General features: G+C 34.3%; 1 protein-coding gene and 1 pseudogene across 1 annotated transcript; both read right to left on the bottom strand.

The window, feature by feature from the left end:
• Nucleotides 1–8,703: 8,703 nt before the first annotated feature.
• Nucleotides 8,704–10,765, bottom strand: LOC132063069 (G-type lectin S-receptor-like serine/threonine-protein kinase LECRK4). The gene is made up of 5 exons (XM_059455500.1): nt 10,631–10,765; nt 9,755–9,858; nt 9,482–9,704; nt 9,088–9,377; nt 8,704–8,989 (listed from the first exon to the last, which is right to left on the bottom strand). The coding sequence occupies exons 1-5, from the start codon at nt 10,763–10,765 to the stop codon at nt 8,704–8,706; spliced, it is 1,038 nt and encodes a 345-aa protein (XP_059311483.1).
• Nucleotides 10,766–12,617: 1,852 nt separating this feature from the next.
• On the bottom strand, nt 12,618–14,544 carry LOC132063094 (histone H3.2-like; annotated as a pseudogene).
• Nucleotides 14,545–19,893: the final 5,349 nt, after the last annotated feature.

The raw sequence follows: 19,893 nt of genomic DNA on the forward strand, positions 1-19,893 counted from the left end.
ATATAAATTTTCACAATGTTATTATTCAATCCGTCTCAATTTATGTTGACATAGTTCAGATTTCGAAAGTTAAACTTTTTTATTTTATCGTTAATTTGGATATACAATCTTTTAAGTTTTTTGAAGCATAATTTACACATTTAGAAACTACATAAAAGGAACTATAAGTCACATTAATAATTTAACATATTTAAAGTACATATAAATAAATCACGGTCAAAGATTTTCTCATTTAACTCTTGAATATAAAAAAATCACATAAAGTAGTACAGATAAAGTAATATATTTTAGAATAGATTGGATAATTTCTTTCTGAAAACAATATGGATGAAGATAGAGTAAACTATATATGTTACACCTACATAGAAGTAGACATCATTTGTTTTTTTATCAAAAGTTAAGACGTCTGAGTGTGAATACATGTCTGAATATTAAGATTTGCATTAAAACATAGATGTTTGAATCTTAATACATATTTGAATATTAAGATATTGTATTAAGATCTGAATATTAAATAATTAAGATAGTTCAACATCTAAATGTATAAAACTTGTTATTATATGAAAATTAATAAATATAAAATTTAATCATATATTAAATTATTATAATATAATATCAACACAATATTTTTAAGAAATTATATGGTGGTAGGTGGTAGTAATGGTTACCTATTGTCGTTGTGGATGACGATTGGGAATGATGTTGGCTAATGAAGGTGTTGTGGGTTAGCAAGTAGTTAATGGTGGTGGCTGATAGTTGTGGCGGATGATAGTGATAACTAATGATCGTAGTGAATGATAATCGTGGTTAGAGATATTCAATAGTGATGGACGATGATGATTGTCGATACTTCGTGTCTATATGATCTGCATATCTTTTTTTTCCTTCTTGGTCGAATTATATTTGTAAGTTTAATACCAAGTCATATCTTCTTACCATCTTTTCTCTATTTTGGATTATATTAGTGTATGAGTTAAAATACGGATTTGACAGATGTATGAATAAAAAAATGACATGTAGTGGTCTAGATCCGGCCATGCATTACTCAACAAAGGCAACACCAAACGCAACAGTTGAACATTCTCGATAAAACTATTATTACCATCGATGTAGGCCCGTCTAGTTTCGGAGCAGCAAGACCGGGAACGTGGTAGCATCCCATCAAGAGAAGCTTCATCTGTAACTATTCTCGAAAAATTCAGGATTGTCTTCGCAGTTTCAGAACCACGAATTGAACTGTTCAATCCTGAAAATAAATGATCGTTATGAGGGGTGCTACACGGAAGATGTTTCTTAAGGTTACGCTATAAATTTATCCCTTCCCCTCACTTGTACCCATTTGATTTTCATCACAATAACTATATTACTCTCTCAATTGTAACTCAAGCTTTAAAGATCTCAAGTTCTTGTTTTTCCGCCGCGTTGCTAGACAATTACGCAGGAGACAACCTAATAAAATTCAGTTTCTCTCTTTTATTCATTATTTAATTGTTTACTGATCTTACTTATCGCTTTGATTATATTCATTAGCAAGTTATTTAGCATTAAGAACACATTATTTGGTCATCATAATCTAGAGTCCGGAGCCAAAACGGCTTATTTTTGCAGCCATTAGACAAAAATGGTATGTTTTTTTTTTTTAAGACCAAAATGGGTATTTCGTTGGATAACCAACAAAATACCCACACAGCTTACTGTTCATGGCCGAATTATTTCAATCAAAATTTTTTTTTTTTTTTTTTTTTTTTGCATTTCGTGATATGTCCAACGAAATAGCATTAAATTTTTTTTTTTTTAATTTGGTTCATATAAAAAACGAAATTAAAAAAAAAAAATTGTCCTATTTCGTTGGACATTTCACGAAATAGGACAAATTTTAATTTTTTTTTTATTTCGTTTTTTAAATTCTTTTTTTATTAGTTTACACAAAAAGGAAATAGGAAAATCAAATTTTTTTTTTGCATTTCGTGATATGTCCAACGAAATAGCATTAAATTTTTTTTTTTTTTTAATTTGGTTCATATAAAAAACGAAATAAAACAAAAAAAAAATTTGTTGCATTTCGTTGGACATTTCACGAAATGCAACAAATTTTTTTTTTGTTTTATTTCGTTTTTTGTATGAAAAACGAAAAATTCTTTTTTTTTTATTTCGTTTACACAAAAACGAAATAGGAAAATATAATAATATTTGTTTTTTTTTTTTTTTTTTTGTATTTCGTGATACTACTAACGAAATAGCATTAATTTTTTTTTTATTTGGTTCATACAAAAAACGAAATTAAAAAAAAAAAATTTGTCCTATTTCGTTGACTACCAACGAAATAGGACAAATTTTTTTATTTTTTTTTTATTTTAAACGAAATAAAAAAAAATTATTTCGTTTACACAAAACGAAATAGGAAAATATAATAATATTTTTTTTTTTTTTTTTTTGTATTTCGTGATACTACTAACGAAATAACATTAAATTTTTTCTTTTTTTTTATTTGGTTCATACAAAAAACGAAATAAAAAAAATAAATATTTTTGTCCTATTTCGTTGGACTACCAACGAAATAGGATAAAATTTTTAATTTTTTAATTTTGTTTTTTGTATAAACGAAATATTTTTTTATTTATTTCGTTTATATAAAAACGAAATAGGAAAATATAATTTTTTTTTTTTTGTATTTCGTTTATATAAAAACGAAATAGGAAAATAATTTTTTTTTTTTTTTTGCATTTCGTTTATATTCATCGTATTCGATTTTTTAAATCTCAAACTACTAACTTTCAATTTTTTTTTTTGACTTGGAAGAAGATTTGTTGCACTTTTATATTTCGACGCATACTTTGCGAAATGCAAAGTTAAAAAAATTGGTGGAAACGATTCCATTGTTCACTCGTTTTTTATAGGAACAATAGCTTTCAATTATTTTTAAGACTTCGTCGAAAGAATTGCTTCCAAGTCGACAAAAGAAGCTAGTGAATAGCTTTCAATTTTTTTTTTTTTGACTTAAGAACCATTATTTTTTTTAATATTTCGTTGCATACTTGCGAAATGCAGTTAAAAAATTGGTGGAAACTAATTCCATTGTTCAATGCTTTTTATAGGGACAATAGCTTTCAATTATTTTCGCAATCTTGTCCGAAGAATTGCTTCAAGTCGGAAGCTAAAAGAAAGGTAGTAATAGTGAATTTTTTTTTTTTGACGCTAATGCTATCGTCTTCATCTTCATCTTCATCTTCCTCTCCATCTCGTCCATCTTTATTATCGAGCGAGCGATTTCCCCCCTCCCATCCGAGAGCGTCGTAGTTCAAGCCCAGGTTCACGGTGTCGTAGTCCAACTCCCTCTCGCTTTATGTTTTTTTTAAATCATCGCCAAAAAAAAAGGTTTTTAGACATTAATGAAGTTAGTTAGTTTGAGATTTAGATAATCGAATACGATGAATATAAACGAAAATGCAAAAAAAAAAAAAATTATTTTCCTATTTCGTTTTTATATAAACGAAATACAAAAAAAAAAAAAATATATTTTCCTATTTTGTTTTTTGTATAAAACGAAATAAAAAAAATTATTTCGTTTATACAAAAAACGAAATTAAAAAAAAATAAAAATTTTGTCCTATTTCGTTGGTAGTCCAACGAAATAGGACAAAAATTTTTATTTTTTTTATTTCGTTTTTTGTATGAACCAAATAATAATAAAAAAAATTTAATGCTATTTCGTTAGTAGTATCACGAAATACAAAAAAAAAAAAAACAAATATTATTATATTTTCCTATTTCGTTTTTGTGTAAACAAAATAATTTTTTTTTTATTTCGTTTAAAATAAAAAAAATAAAAAATTTTGTCCTATTTCGTTGGACTACCAACGAAATAGGATAAAAAATATATAAATTTTTTTTATCCTATTTCGTTGGTAGTCCAACGAAATAGGACAATTTTTTTTTTTTTAATTTCGTTTTTTGTATGAACCAAATAAAAAAAAAAAATTTAATGCTATTTCGTTAGTAGTATCACGAAATACAAAAAAAAAAAAAAAATATTATTATATTTTCCTATTTCGTTTTTGTGTAAACGAAATAAAAAAAAAAAGAATTTTTCGTTTTTCATATAAAAAACGAAATAAAACAAAAAAAATTTTTTGTTGCATTTCGTGAAATGTCCAATGAAATGCAACAAATTTTAATTTTTTTTTTATTTCGTTTTTCATATAAAAAACGAAATTAAAAAAAAAAAAAAATTGTTGCATTTCGTTGGACATTTCACGAAATGCAACAATTTTTTTTTTTTTTGTTTTATTTCGTTTTTTATATGAACCAAATTAAAAAAAAAAAAATTTAATGCTATTTCGTTGGACATATCACGAAATGCAAAAAAAAAAATTTGATTTTCCTATTTCCTTTTTGTGTAAACGGAATAAAAAAAAAGAATTTAAAAAACGAAATAAAAAAAAATTAAAATTTGTCCTATTTTGTGAAATGTCCAACGAAATAGGACAAATTTTTTTATTTTTTTTTTAATTTCGTTTTTTATATGAACCAAATTAAAAAAAAAATAATAATTTGATTGAAATAATTCGGCCATGAACAGTAAGCTGTGTGGGTATTTCGTTGGTTATCCAACGAAATACCCATTTTGGTCTTAAAAAAAAAAAAAGCATACCATTTTTGTCTAATGGCTGCAAAAATAAGCCATTTTGGCTCCGGACTCTCATAATCTACATGCCCTAGAACCTCTAAATAGAATTCAATTGTTATCCTAAGTCACTGATTTAGGGGTAAATAACTAGTCGATTTGAAGTATAATTATACCAACAGTAATTTATACGACTATACATTTTATTTCGAGAATTCGAGAAATTGATGTTTCCACATACTCTAAATTTTATTGTTTATTTTGATGAAGAGGGCATGTCACGTTAATATTTATTGATTTTGTCTATTCATTTATTTTTTTGGTTATATAGGTTACAATTCCTCATATAATTGGCAATTGGGCATGTGGTAGCAACCGTTAGTATATCTAAAGTTATAGAGCCTGTTTGGATAGGCTTTAAAAAAACAACTTATAAGCTGCTTTTTAGATAAGCCTAATGCAAGACAATTATTTTTGGGCTTATTTTAAGCGTAAAATGGCTTATAAATTTGCTTGACCAAAAAAAAAAAAACGAAAATTTTTTATAAAATTTGTTTTTAGCAACTTATAAGCCAATCCAAATGGGCTTATAGTAGGCCTTTGGTCAATGGATTTGGAAGTCTGATTGCATATTTTGATATCAAATCAGCGCTTGTTTATGAAATTTGCACAAACTTTTAACTCCAACTTTAAATTATATGATTTCAAATCACAAATTCTCCAAAAAGTACGATTTGAAATTCCAAATCATGATTTCAAATTTTCTTAAATGTAAAACTTGACCTATAAGTTTGTACTTTGTAAAAAAAGACCAATCATTTTATATTTTGTAAAAAAAGACTCATGCCGACGTGAAGAGATTGTTCATACCATGTGTAGAAGGATTATATTAAAGAACAGCTAGTTACTACTATTGTTGATTTTTTGAAAGTGGATCTTAGTAAAATTACATGGATTTAAAAGTTTGTAATAGTATTTTATCACGAGCATTTATTTATAAAAGGAATATGGAGATATGTAATTTATTAATGTAGCGCCTTAGGATATTCCAATATCTTATTTCTGAACAATGATTTGCTCATTTAGTAAGATTGTAAAAGAGTTGGAGAAATTTTGATAGTATTCACAAATTATGGGACTCTCATGTTTATGAGAAAAGATACAAATTAAGACATCCAAATTTTACGTCCAAAATTTTTTTTATTTCAAATCACTGCTCTAAAATCATGTCCAAACAGGCCTATAGTTTCTTACACTAGCCTCATCAAGAGCGGTCATGAGCTGAATTTTTCACCCTTGAAAAATATAGTTTATATTGGACAAAATATTCAATTAAGTTATCAATTTAGTATTCTTTTAATATTTAGGAGTTTTAAATTTAGGAGTTTTAAATTAATTAAATTTTAACGTATTAGTCTTTTTCTTATCTGAACTAGGTAGGAAAAGGAGAAAATAGTTTCTAATTTCCTTGTATTCCTACGTTGTGTAGGAAAAGGGAAAAATAATCTAAATTTCCGTACATCCTATTTCCTAAAATGTATAGGAAAAGGCAAAAAGTTACTAAATTTCCACGGACTCCTAAATTGGGTAGAAAAAGAGTAGTTTTTAAATTTCCTACACTCCTACATTGTGTAGGAAAAGGAGTACGAGTAGTTTCTAAATTTCCTAGAGTTCATGTCTATATAAGAGTGAAACTGTCATATGTTAAAGTCATCCATCACTATTTTTTTGCAATACGAAATAGTTCATCACAGTGGTTGTAAGCATGTATGATTGTGAAGCAATGTTTATGAGTGGTTTCTCCATAAAGAAGAAACCTGCAGATATCTTTGCGTTGATCGGAGCGGCTATCACAGTTGGTGCAATAAAGTATCCCGCTGAGTTTGAGAAGCGCAAAAACGAGATATTGAATATCTTAATGCACCCAGGAATCGGAGGCGACAGCGATTACTTCACTCTTAGTGATACAGATGAAGATGACGACAGTGTTGTTGATGAAGAAGAAGATGGCGACAGTTCTGATGAAGTGACCGACGTTGAAGAAGAAGAGCCTGTGAAAGAAAAGAGTGTCGAAGGAATACAACTGGTTGATACCGAAAGCAAGAACAAGATTACTACTGCTACAAACCAGAAACCCTTGATGAAGATTAACGTGGCTATCAAGAAGACTGTACAAGTTGCTCCTCTAAAAAAACTTGACCAACGCCAGAAACAGAATGCAATTACAGGAACAACGGAAAGCGTCAGGGAGTTGAAGGAAAGATCGGAGACTGACATGGAATCAGCAGCAAGAAAACAGTGCAGCAGTGGTTTAACGAAGAATGTGTCCCCGCCGTTGTTGATGAAGAGGAATGTGGCCACCAAGCGTGTTCAAGTCGCTCCTCCTCAAAAACAACTTCATTCTGATTGTTCACCACAGAAACAGAGCAACTGCAGTGCAATCACAAGACCAATAGTGCAGAAAACAACACAAAGCTCTGCAGTTGCGAGACCAATGCAAAAAGAAACACAAAGCATCGGTGATATGAAGAGATTTGAATCAAGCAAGAGGAAATTTGAGGAAAGGTTTGCAGAGCAAAAGGAAGCAAAGAGAAGGATCATAATGGTGGACTTTCATCATATGCCTAAACCTGCTAATGACCCTCGTCCTCCCAAACGCTGCTGGGCTAGGAGGAGGTTTTGATGATTCAATTTTTGTTGTAATTTTCACACCAGAATCTCTTTATTCTTCCTTTCTGTCATTTTTTTAATTTAGTGTTGGGTATGCAACCCTTTGTATGTATGAATGATCTTTTACTCTGAAATAGAAAAGTTACATTCATAAAAATATCTCCCAGGATCTATCAAGTATTCATTCCCTTTCCAGATTATATATGTAGAATGTAGGTCTTGTGGCTTTGATGTGTATCCTCATGCGTATTTTGAGCTCTTTCTTTCCTGTTTTCCCTAGCAAGGGTGTATATATACTAAACTTAGAATGGAAAATATGGTCTTTGGCCTAACTTTCTTGTTTAAAGATGTTTTATGATGTGTGCACAAGTAGCAATCTATCTCACAGATAAAAATAGCAGTAGCAAGCAACTTGTAGGCAACTTGCCACTAAAATATCAAACTTGGCTTTCTTCTTTCCAATGTTACTATGTGCATAGATGTTTAAGGGAAAAAGAAATATGCAGCAGCAATGCACTAAACTGGAAAGAGAATAAGCCTGCTACACATACTAAAAATGTGTGCCCGAACAAGCTTAGCACAATTTAAACTCTCTTATTCAAGACCTCAAAGAAAAGGTCATTCCAAAACAGATGATATTGATACCACTTCCACTTTAAGTTCTATCAAACTAACCAAACAGCATGCACCGGCTGCTGAATAAATATGAAGTTATTGAGCAACCTACGACAATTTATTGGCTATTTCAATTTAATGAAACAACAGGAAGCATACTAAAGCTACAAGAATACTAAAGGGGATTGCTATTACAACTTTATTAAGTTTCAATTAGAAAATTGAACTGGTATAAGAAGTGGAGACATAGAAACTTGAACTACCCCTTCCAACATATGTACTACCCTTCTCATGGTGGGCCTGATATTTTGGATCCTCTTGAATGCACCAAATTGCCATTTCTACTAGTTTCTCTGACTCCTTGTCGCTTAGTGCCTCTTCATCATCTTGTACTAGCTTATGTAGCATTCTCGAGTGGAAACAATCATATACCCACTCGATTAGTAGTATTAGTGTCCATATACTTCCCCTGCAACAAATAGTTTCTAATAAAACAATGCCATAGCTATAAACATCCACTTTGGCAGTCACACCTGTGTTCCTGAACCACGTTAGACTCCGAGTTTGATCCTTCATCAAAAGTTCTGCCAATCCAAAATGAGAAATCCTTGCTTCAAAAGAATCATCCAGCAGGATGTTTTGAGGCTTTATATCACAATGGATAATCTGTGTGTCGCACTCCTCGTGCAAATACAAGATCCCTCTTGCAATCCCGTATGCAATTCTGATTCTTTTCTCCCATTCTTGCTTTGACTGACCGAAAGGGAAGTTCGCCAAGGAGCCATGACTCAAACTCATAGACTAAAAGCCAATCTCACGAAATTCTTGTGATGAGTCCTGGCTATTACACTGGCTTCTGTTTTGAATTCCTTCTCACCATCATTTGCTAGCCTGTCTAGTTTCTTGACTGCTATAATAGTTCTTAAGTTTGAAGACGAAAACTCTCCTCTATAAATTGTGCCGAAAGCACCCCTTCCAAGTTCTAGCTTGAAACTGTCTGTTGCTACCTTAAGCTCTCGGAAAGTGAAATTTCTCAGATTCGTCTCCGGGATGCTTGATGAACCAACAAATTTTGGTCTTCTATGGTAAACATATAAAGCAATGAGGGACGCAAAAGAGCAACGTTAAAAAAGGCAGAGGTGCCAAAGAGAACTGATCCCAAGATTGAAAATGTAGACTTATCTTTCTTCCTATGTCCCCTATCTGATGTCGAGTATGGGAAATCACCGGTTGGGATACTAGATATCAGCAATTTAACAAAGGCCTTGCTGTTAACTTGTTCCCTCCTTCCGTTAGAAACTGGCAACTTCTTTTTATAACAGGTTCCTGACTTTTCTACTGCAACCACACAATTAGAATCAAACAAACAAGAGTTCCGGCATTCATCTTGGTTAAAGAACTGCAGCTCCTCGTAGTTTGAAGAATTAGGCCAAAATATGTTATCTAAAGTATACATATCATACAGATCCTGCAGATTAGTATTATCCAGGTTAAATCTTTGGATTGGAGCACGTTCACAACCCTTGAACTCATTGCTTGGATCAGAAAAGCTAAATCCAGGAAGACGCTTACAATTAGACCTCCCATTTGAGTCAAGCATGCAATAGCTATTGGAACCACAAGTTCCCAGATCAAATTGACCCTGAATGGCTGAGCAGATATCATCTGGTTCTTTCCATTTCGTGGAGCTTTGGAATGAGCATATTGGGCGAACACACTATCATATTCAAGAATAGCCCTGTAATAGTAGTCTCTTGGTGGAACAATAGCTCCAGAAGTTAAATTCACAATCCTCCTGTTTTAGTCATAATAACATTAAGGTAACCTGACTCATTAAAGATTAGCCTGTTTCTCGCCATATTTGGAGATTTTGTATCAACCGTGTTGCTACAAAAGTATGCCTCGTATGCATTTCGCTTTGGCAGAGCAATGGTGTTCAGAATTGAATGCTGAAATTGAAACAGGATAAAATTCCCTGTATCCAACAGTGAAGCATAAGAAACGCCTGTGTTAACACTTAGATTCCGAGGACCTGACCATCTGGACACTCGAGAATGAGCCGACCATCTGTTTTAAGCTCGAGTTTAGATCCTTCTCTAGGGCTATCTCATCTCCATTTGCATACCAAGCCAATGTTTTGGTATTTTGTCGAACCAGATACCAAGCAAGTAAAGTTTTTGGCCCTCTATGTGAAAGACAAAGGCAAAGTCACCGGAAGGTGATCGCCATGCTGGAGAATTAACAGATGCAACAAGGGACGACCCAAGAGTGATGTTCCACTCTTTCTTTCCTGTTTTCCCTAGTAAAGATGTATATATGCTAAAATTAGAATGGAATTTATGGTCTTTGGCCTAACTATCTTCTTATCTATTTAAGATTTGACAAGAATCAATCTTTTTATTCTTGCTATTAGTATGTTCATGAAGTTGCAGTTACAGGTGAGGTTAAGAGTTCAAACCCTTCAAGTTTTGGCATGTGTCCCTTGGTTTATTTTGTACAAGTATTTTGTACATAAATAACTAAAAGAAGATTTCATACTCAGCCAGCAGATTGGTTTCCAGTTTGGGAAATATTATAAGCTCAAGAAAATGTTTAACAGGCATAAGCAGTTGGGAAGTTTAGATTAAATTTTCTATTCCTAATTGCATTTAGTGGAGTTTATAGAGCATCAAGGGTTACTTACAGGAATTTGTTGGAACTTGGAAATGCCTTTCAATTTACCAGGAGGAGACCCTCTTGAGCAAGAGTGAATCTGTATGTGTAGAACAGTATATATCCATAGGTTTGCCCATTACATGTGCTGTAACTGCTAAGCAAGCAAGAACCTGGATTCTGATGCCACTCTTTTGATATCATCATGCAGAAGTTGGAAAGAGGACAGGAAGCAATTTGCAGGGAAGCAAAGATGCCCGAGAGGCTAGAGGAAAAGACATTTTTAACATATATCTCAATTCTCAACTATATTGTGGTCAAAACAAGTGAAAAATATTGAATACAGAATTCGTACAATGCGAAACTCCAGCACATAAATCTGATGAAGCACATAATGAAGACGAAATACTAACTTGAGGAGTAACATATATGATGTTACTTTGCCCGGCTTAGACATCATTCTGTGGATCGTTTCAGCATTAGGCCACAAATCAAGAAAATTAAATATCAAGATTCCACAAGAAAACAAAAGCAAATGGTATTAGTACTACACATGACAAGTGATTGACAACTACTATATCTGTTAAACAAAAGTTCTAGATTCACAAAACTACATTTTGGACCTTTTTGTTAAAAATATTTTGATAATTTATTATATTGTGAAGTAACACTGCCCAGAATGAACTTAACTAGGATCAATCGATAACAGACTTAAGGTTATGAACTCCGGACCACTATCGTTGAGCAAGCCAGACCAAAAATGCTGTGTGAGTTTATTAATCTAAAGAATAATAGGATGATCCACGCTGCAAGCATGGCTCTGACAAGGGAGTAAAAGCTTTTTTTTTTTCCTTTTGTCAATATCATTCGACGAAGTCAAACAATTGTGTAGGTTGCACTCTTTAACATTTTCTCTTGGCTAGGCAAGCCACATGATTACTTAAAACATAAGGAGAGCCAACAAACTGATTCCACTTTTCTCTGCAGAAAATCCAAGAAAACTGATCACCTATTTAAGCAACAAACAGTTACTAGAAAGTAAAGAGTCTTTCTTACATCTAAGACTATAACTAGTATAACTACCACATCCCTTTTTACAGTCATACATTCACAAACTCAATCAGCTCTAAATTCAAATTTAATTTAGTAAGACTCACGGGAGACAAGATGCCTGAAAGTAGATTGCTTCATCTCAAGTTAGAAACAAGACAAGTAAAAAACTAAACATACCTTCTGATTACAAACTGAATAAAGAGGCTGAACGCTTCTCATTCAACATAGCAAGGATTTTTATTGTCAATGTTGAATTAAGAGTAGAGATCCTCAAGAGCAGTTGAGCATCTGAGCCTTATTTTCCTCCTATAAGATCTGCAAAGAATTAAAAAGCTTCAGTTGCTCTCCTTATACCAGAATTCATGGCAGTGGTAAGAAGTAATTAGAGGACAAAAGGGAAACCTTTATATTTTTAATGTACTGTCACTAAACACCTCCGTGTAGAAGAGCTGCACTCCTCGATGTCAACATGCTAAAGCTGTCTATTCATATTATATACAGAAAATAAAAGTTTCCAAATGTCAATCTTCAATCAGGTTATTTACATCTTGTTTTACCTTACAACCGTTGATATTTTTAAGCCCAAGGGGGATTGCTGGAAAAAAAAGAAAGACAGGCAACGTTGTGTTTAAGAAAATAGAAGTATTAGAACCAAAAAGAAGAGCTCAGTCTCAGTTTAAATGCAACAGCTGCAACACCATGTTTCCAAAAGTTGGAGTAAACAGAAATTTCTTCAACCATTGATGGGTTTAGGTAGAAAAAAGCAACATCAACCCAGACCCCTACGACAAATATTGTCTATGAATTAAACAAAAAAATGACCTACAAAACAAAAATCAAGTTCAATTTCAGAAATGCATAAAGGATCTGCAGAGTTTTCTACAGTGCCAATGCTAAGAAATGAGGACTTTTAAAGTCATTGTTGAAGTAAAAGTACCTCTAATATTATGCAAAAAGGAAACATTTATGAAAACCTACACCTAAAGAAATATACAACACGATATACTCAAACATAATATGAGCAGCACTTTTAATTGAAACAAAATGAAGTACAGATTTCATCATAGTTCTAAACCAGAGGTTTACATAGTAATTGGATTGAAACAAGTCATTTGATTTACATCTAACATTCAACAAAAGACACAAATAAAACCCTAAGAAAGATAACACAAATAAAGCTTCTTCTCTCTCCACGAATCCGCCTAGCAAGCTGAATGTCTTTCGGCATGATCGTAACCCTCTTAGCATGGATTGCACAGAGATTAGTATCTTCAAAGAGCCCAACGAGATAAGCCTCCTGTAGAGCAGCAACAGCACTGCTCTGGAATGGAAGCTTCCTTATCAACAACTCAGTTGACTTCCTGATTTCTCTAAGTGCAACACTTCCAGGCCTGAATCTGTGAGGCTTCTTCACTCCTCCAGTAGCCGGAGCTGACTTTCTGGCAGCCTTGGTGCCTTTCCACCTGTCGATTTGCGGGCTGTTTGCTTAGTACGAGCCATTTGAATTTATGCTAATAGGAAAAGCTTTTGAATGGTGGATTTGAGAGGGGCAAGTTATATGGAAGATTTAAGTTGTGGTGACAAAAAAGTGTGATAATTAGAAATGGTGACAAGTTTGACCAGCCAAGGTCAAACTTGTCTTAAAAATGTGATTAACTTAAATTGGGACTCAATTATAATTTTTAAAACTTATAATCTTTTACAAAATACACAAAAACCCATACACATTATACAAAACTTCTTCCAACCCACACACATTATACAAAAACTCCTTCCAACCCCAACCCACTTCCCCCACGACCCACTTCGTTTTATTTCAAAAAAAAAAAAAAGCGAGTTCATTCTTCGTTCATCTCATCTCTCTCTCTCTCGTTCTTCTTGTTCAAAACCGGTGATCACCATTGTTGTTGCTCGTTCCTCTCTCTCCATTCCGCGCTCGCTCATTTTTCTCTCTTTCCATTGTTGCTTGTCTATTCATTCTCAGGTAAACTTTTTTTTTTCACTTGGTTCAAAAGTTAGGGTTTTGAAATCAGAGTATGAAAATGATGATTTTGGTTAGAGAAGATGAAGAAGAGCATGGATTTTTCTTGAATGTTGTTTGTTTTATTGTAGTTTCGTGTATTTGTTGCACTTGTTGGGGTTTGTGAGTTTGTAAATAGTGCTTGTAGTTGTGAAATTATGATATTTGGTCTTTGTTTTTGTTCTTTTTCTATTTGTTATTTCGAAAAAAAAAGGCTTGCAATTTTGTTGATATTTTCCAACAACCGAGGTTACTGTTGAAGCAAATTCAAGACTTGTTTGACGATTGCAAACATCTCACGAGGTTGTATGGTTTTGGTGTATTTTGTTTAAGTTGTGAGTGAGATTTGTGATGGTTGTGTATTTGTAGTGAAATGTAGATGTTTTGTAGTTAAATTTAGATGTTTTTTTCTTTGTTGTTATTCTTTGTCATGCTATGGTTTAGGAAAAGGTTTGATTTTATCCAATGTACGGCTGGATAAAATCAAAACAATTGTTGAGGTTTTTGCAAAGAATCTTGAAAGCTTGTTGTAGCATATTAACAAGTTGTTGTAAAAAATCAAAACGGTTGCTAAGGATTTGCTATCGTTTTTCTATTTCCAACAAATTAAGATTCCGCCGCAACAAGTAATAAGTTGTTGCAACATATTCTTAATGCAACAACTTATTACTTGTTGCAACATATTCCTTTTCCTTTTTACTTTGAATGTTGCACTAACCAATTAAAACCTTTTTCTATCTCCCGTGTGTAGATAAAATGGCTCGAGGTTAAAAGAAAAGAGAGAAACCAACCGAGGGAGATAGTAGTAAAAGAGCTAAGGTGCAAACACCATTAGATAAACTTGTGGATCGCTATTTGTCAATCAACAAATGAGGAAAGAGTTAGTGAAGCGGGGCTTCGTAAAGAGAGGAAACCCACGAAACCTCTGTTGGGCATGAAGAAGAAAGTGATAAAAATGAACAAAGTGAAGAAACTAGAGAAGAAAGTGAAAAAGATGATGAAAAATCTCTCAAGGAGATGAAGAAAATGAAGAAAATGCCGAAGGAGATGAAGAAGAAGGAGATGAAGAAGAAGTAGGTGAAGAAGAAGGAGATGAAGGGGATGAAGGAGCTAAAGGGGATGAAGGAGGTGAAGAAGATGCGAACCGAAAATGATAATGAAGAAGAAGAATCGACGAGATCGACCTTGGCCGAGTTAAGAAGAAAAGGAAACATAATATGGATGCCAATCTTGTCGAGTCTTTTAGTATTGCCACGCATCCTAATAGACCTTCGATTGAGGAGGTCGTCAAGAGTTTCGATTGAAAAGTACGGCGTGACGATGCCGCTCGAATGGAAATAAGGATTTATCCGGTGATTTTGTGGTTAGATCAACCATGGGCAAGGGCTTTGACACCTTCGGGGCATTCTCCCGGCAGGGGTTGGAGAATTTCTTTAGGACTAGGTGCTTTGGGCCCTATTTAGATTTGCCTGAAGATACAGGTGCCCGATTTCAAATGACAATGGTTTCTGAGCTTTTGAAGCGTAAGATTATTTGTGATAGAAAGGATGAGATTTGGATCAATTACTGTGGCATGCCGGTTTGCTTTGGCATGAAGGAGTTTGCCATAGTTACCGGATTGAGATGTTATCCTTGTGAGCCTCTTCCTAGTTGTATTAACCAAGCCGGCCGACACCCAAGGCGACCAAGAAAAAGAAAGGGTTCCAAAGCTAAGAATGATGTCTCTTTGGTAAACTTAGTGGGAAAGAGCTACACTCAAAAGAAATTGTTGCAAGATTTGGAGTCCAAAACATTCTCAAAAAAGCACAAGGAGGCACTGTGCTTAGTTTGGTTTGTGCACAGTGTTCTTTGGGCAAGAGACGTAAACTACAACATACCGCTTGGATTGATTAAACTTGCTGAGGACTATGATGCCTTCAACAACTATGCCTGGGGTTTTCAAAGCTTTAGCTTGACTGTTGAATATTTGATAAAGCATTTGAAGCCAACGGGAAGACACAAAACCTATACGGCTTCCTTGGGCTTTCATGGTAAATTTTCTTCAACGTTTTACCTTTTTTTTTTAATTATTTCAATCACTATTTTAATTTTTGATGGCATCTTTTTTTCTAGGCTTGGGCATTTGAAGCCATTCCTCACCTCAGGCATCAAGTCAAGGAATACTCCGAAGAAGTTACCTATCCAAGAATTCTTCGATGGCTTACTGCCGAGAACAACACAAAATTGAGTGTTGACCTTTTCAACCCCCCTAAGGAAGCTGTAAGCATTAGAACATAACAGATGACTAGTTCTTGCAACGACTTTATAATCTGTTGCAACAACACATGCAATGATTGCGGCAAGTTACCTATCGTTGAAAAATGTCCAACAGATAATTAACCTGTTGCAACAAGTTACCCAACAGATAAATCTGTTATAACATGCAACTAATTTTTTACAACGGTGAGTAACTCCGCCGCAACAAGTTACCCATCCGTTGGAACATGTCCAGCGTGAGATAATTAACCCGTTGCAACAAGTTACCCAACAGATGAATCTGTTATAACATGAAACTAGTTTTTTACAATAGATGAGTAACCTGCTGCAACAAGTTACCCATCCGTTGGAAAATGTCCAATGTATAATTAACCTGTTGCAACAAGTTACCCAACAGATGAATCTGTTATAACATGAAACTAGTTTTTTACAACAAATGAGTAACCTGCTGCAACAAGTTACCCATCGTCGGAAAATGTCCAACGATAATTAACCGTGCAACAAGTTACCCAACGGATGAATCGTTATAACATGAAACTAGTTTTTTACAACGGATGAGTAACCGTCGCAACAAGTTACCCATCTGTTGGACAATGTCCAATAGATAATTAACCTGTTGCAACAAGTTACCCAACAGATGAATCTGTTATAACATGCAACTAGTTTTTTACAACAGATGAGTAACCTGCTGCAACAAGTTACCCATCTGTTGGAAAATATCCAACAGATGATCAACCTGTTGCAACAAGTTACCCATCTGTTGGAAAATTTTCAACAGATAAGATACCTGCTGCAACAAGTTACCTATTTGTTGGACATTGTCCAACAGATGTGTAACCTTTTGCAACAACCTGATAATTTATTTTAAATAGGATTTGTTTTTTATGATTTAGCACCATTATGATATATCTACTTTCTTGTTGCAGGTTGTGAACCATGGCTTGTCCCAACAATAAGAGAGTTGGAGATGCCATGCCTTGTCACCTTTGTGCCCAAAGAATCGTACTGAGTTGATTGATGGGTTCAAAGGGGAATTGGCCGGTAATGACCATCACTAGGGTTGATGATGTTGTATTTGGTGGTGGTGGTCATGTTGTTGTTGGTGTTGGTGGTGATGTTCTTGTTGGTGGTCTTGATCTTGTTGGTGGTGTTGTTCGATTTTGTTGATGTTGTTGGTGGTGGTGGTGGTGGTGGACTTAGTGATGATGTCCCAGCAAGTATTGCTGGGGAAAAATTAAGAGATGATGATGCTAATATTGGTGGATTTACCCCAGTTCCTGGATTGAGTGATTTTTCCGTTGGTGGTAATTTTAGTAGTGGTGGATTGAGTGGTAGAAGATTTGTTGATGTTGGTGTCGGTATTTCTAAGGTCCCTTCACGTGTTTTGTGGAGTGCACCACTTCATAAGGACACAATGGATAATTTGATTAGAAAGGTGGAGGAAGTTGGTGCGCAGCCAAGAAGCCACAAACACTTCTATGCGAGGTTGATATCCAAGAGGGTATCAAACCATCAAAGAATCTTTTCCTCACCTTATACCCCGTTCATGCTCGGAGGAGGGCAAAGCAATTGCCAAGGCACTTGCATCGCTAGATCAAGAAGATCTGTTGCTACTCCTAGTAAGTCAACCGAGACTCCTCTTCTTGATGTTGGGCCAAAAGTGCTAAAAAAGGTGGACATTTTCAAGCCTGTACATGCCCAAAGAAAGAAAAAGGTTGAGACTGCAATCAAGTCCAAAAAGAGTGGGAGAACCATGTACTCAATGCATGAATTTGGAGCAGCAGACTTCAAGGCTCTGACAAGCATGGAAATATGGTGGGAGGATTGGGTAAGTTTCAACACTTGTATATATCTATCTAATTCAGTATGTTGTTGCAAAAAGTAGATAAACTGTTCCTTTATTTTGTTGAATCTCGATACACCAAGTTAACTAGTTGGTGCAACAAGTAGATGTCTCATTGCAACAAGTTAACTAGCCGTTGCAACAAGTAGATAATCCGTTGCAACAAGTTAACTAGCCGTTGCAACAAGTAGATAATCTGTTGCAACAAGTTAACTAGCGTGCAATAGTTCCTTTATTTTATTGAATCATTGTTGCACCAAATAACTAACGTTTTACTACTTTTACTTTAGTATGTAGATGAAGTCCTGCTCTAATGCGTATGAGGCAAATCAATTTCCCGAGTACTATGATTCTACCGACATAATCTCGGACCTCAACTTTTATAACAACATGTCCAAGAGGTACGAATTGACAAAAAAGTACGGTTCCAAATGTCTCTCGAAGGTTAGACTTGTCAATTCAAGTGGGATGATGATATGGTCGATTATTGTAGGGGTGTCGGACCCTACCCGGAGGAAATTTCCTCTTGGGCGGTGCAAAGAGGGTTTTAATGCTTGATGAATATTGATGCCACACATTTTGTCACTCTCGAGTTCATGATTGAAGAGGGAGTGGTAAATGTGTATGACTGCAACGTTCCTGTCTATGAAGAATCTAATTTCTTTTGTTTCATGGAGCCGGTAATGGAATTGTGGCCCAAGTTATTGCAACGAGTGGAATGTTCGCACACTTGCTCCGCAGTTACTCAATGAATCTTGGGAATTCAATAGGCTACGGAATCTCCCCCGCAATGTCACCGGTAAGGCATGTGGTTCGTGGTCAATTGCTTTTATGGAGGCTTTGCTTACCGGCACAATCGTGACAAAACCCGAAAGTCTAATCGCCGACAACTCCGTAGGAGGATGCAATGGAGATGGGCATTAGGTGTCATTGAAAAGGTGTTGGAGCCCTAAGATGGGTTGCTAAACAATTCATTGATTTTGCATTTTTTGGAGCCAAAATGTGGCTCGTTGAACAATTTAAGTATATATTAGGAGTTTTTTTATGACATTGTGTAATTTAAGTATATATTAGGTGGTCGTACTTTTCTAAGACATTTTGTTAAGTATATATTGGTGTTCATTATTTAAGTTGTGTTCAATACATTATGTTCGGTGGTTTCGTAGTTTTAAACAAGTCACAAAATCTAACGGTGTTGAAGAAGGCTAACGACCGACCCATCTACGTTGCAAATGATCTAAGCGATGTTGAAGAAGTTGCAACAAGTTGATAATCTCGTTGCAACAAGTTTGTCATGTTGCACGGAGATGAGTAAGTTGTTGCAACAAGTTTGTAAATTGTTGCGACGGATGGTTCGATTGTTGCAACATATGGGTCGATCGTTGCGACAAATCTAGCGATGTTGAAGAAGTTGCAACAAGTTGATAATCGTTGCAACAAGTTTGTCATCTCGTTGCAACGGATGAGTAAGTTGTTGCAACAAGTTTGTAAATTGTTGCAACGGATGGTTCGATTGTTGCAACATATGGGTCGATCGTTGCGACAAATCTAGCGATGTTGAAGATGAGTCGATTACAACGGATGGATGAGTCGATTGTTGCAATAAATCTATCAATTGTTGAAGAAATTGCAACAACTAACCCATCTGTTGCAACAAGTTTTTAATCATTTGCAATGATTTGTTAGTTGTTGCAACAAGTTACTAATATGTTGCAACGGATTGGTTAGTTGTTGCAACAAGTTACTAATATGTTGCAACAAGTGCATTATACGTTGTAACGGATGAGTAACTTTGTTTAAAAGTTTCACATTTAGTAAACAATAAGTATCATTGGTTTTCGTTGTTTACACCTAAATATGGGTGAATCAAGTAGTTCTCATCAAATTACACCAACGATCGCTCGATTTGGGAAGTATACGCTTAGTTGATCATATGTCGACTCAGAATACCATCAAATTGGTTAGGAACATTTAATAAATAATAAATATCATTGGATTTTCGATGTTTACACCTAAATATGAGTGAATCAATTAGTTCTCATCAAATTACACCAACGATCGCTCGATTTGGGAAGTATACGCTTAGTTGATCATATGTCGACTCAGGATACCATCAAATTGGTTAGGAACATTTAGTAAACAATCAATATCATTGGTTTT

The sequence above is a fragment of the Lycium ferocissimum genome, chromosome 7 (assembly GCF_029784015.1).
Source record: "Lycium ferocissimum isolate CSIRO_LF1 chromosome 7, AGI_CSIRO_Lferr_CH_V1, whole genome shotgun sequence".
Taxonomy (NCBI): domain Eukaryota; kingdom Viridiplantae; phylum Streptophyta; class Magnoliopsida; order Solanales; family Solanaceae; genus Lycium; species Lycium ferocissimum.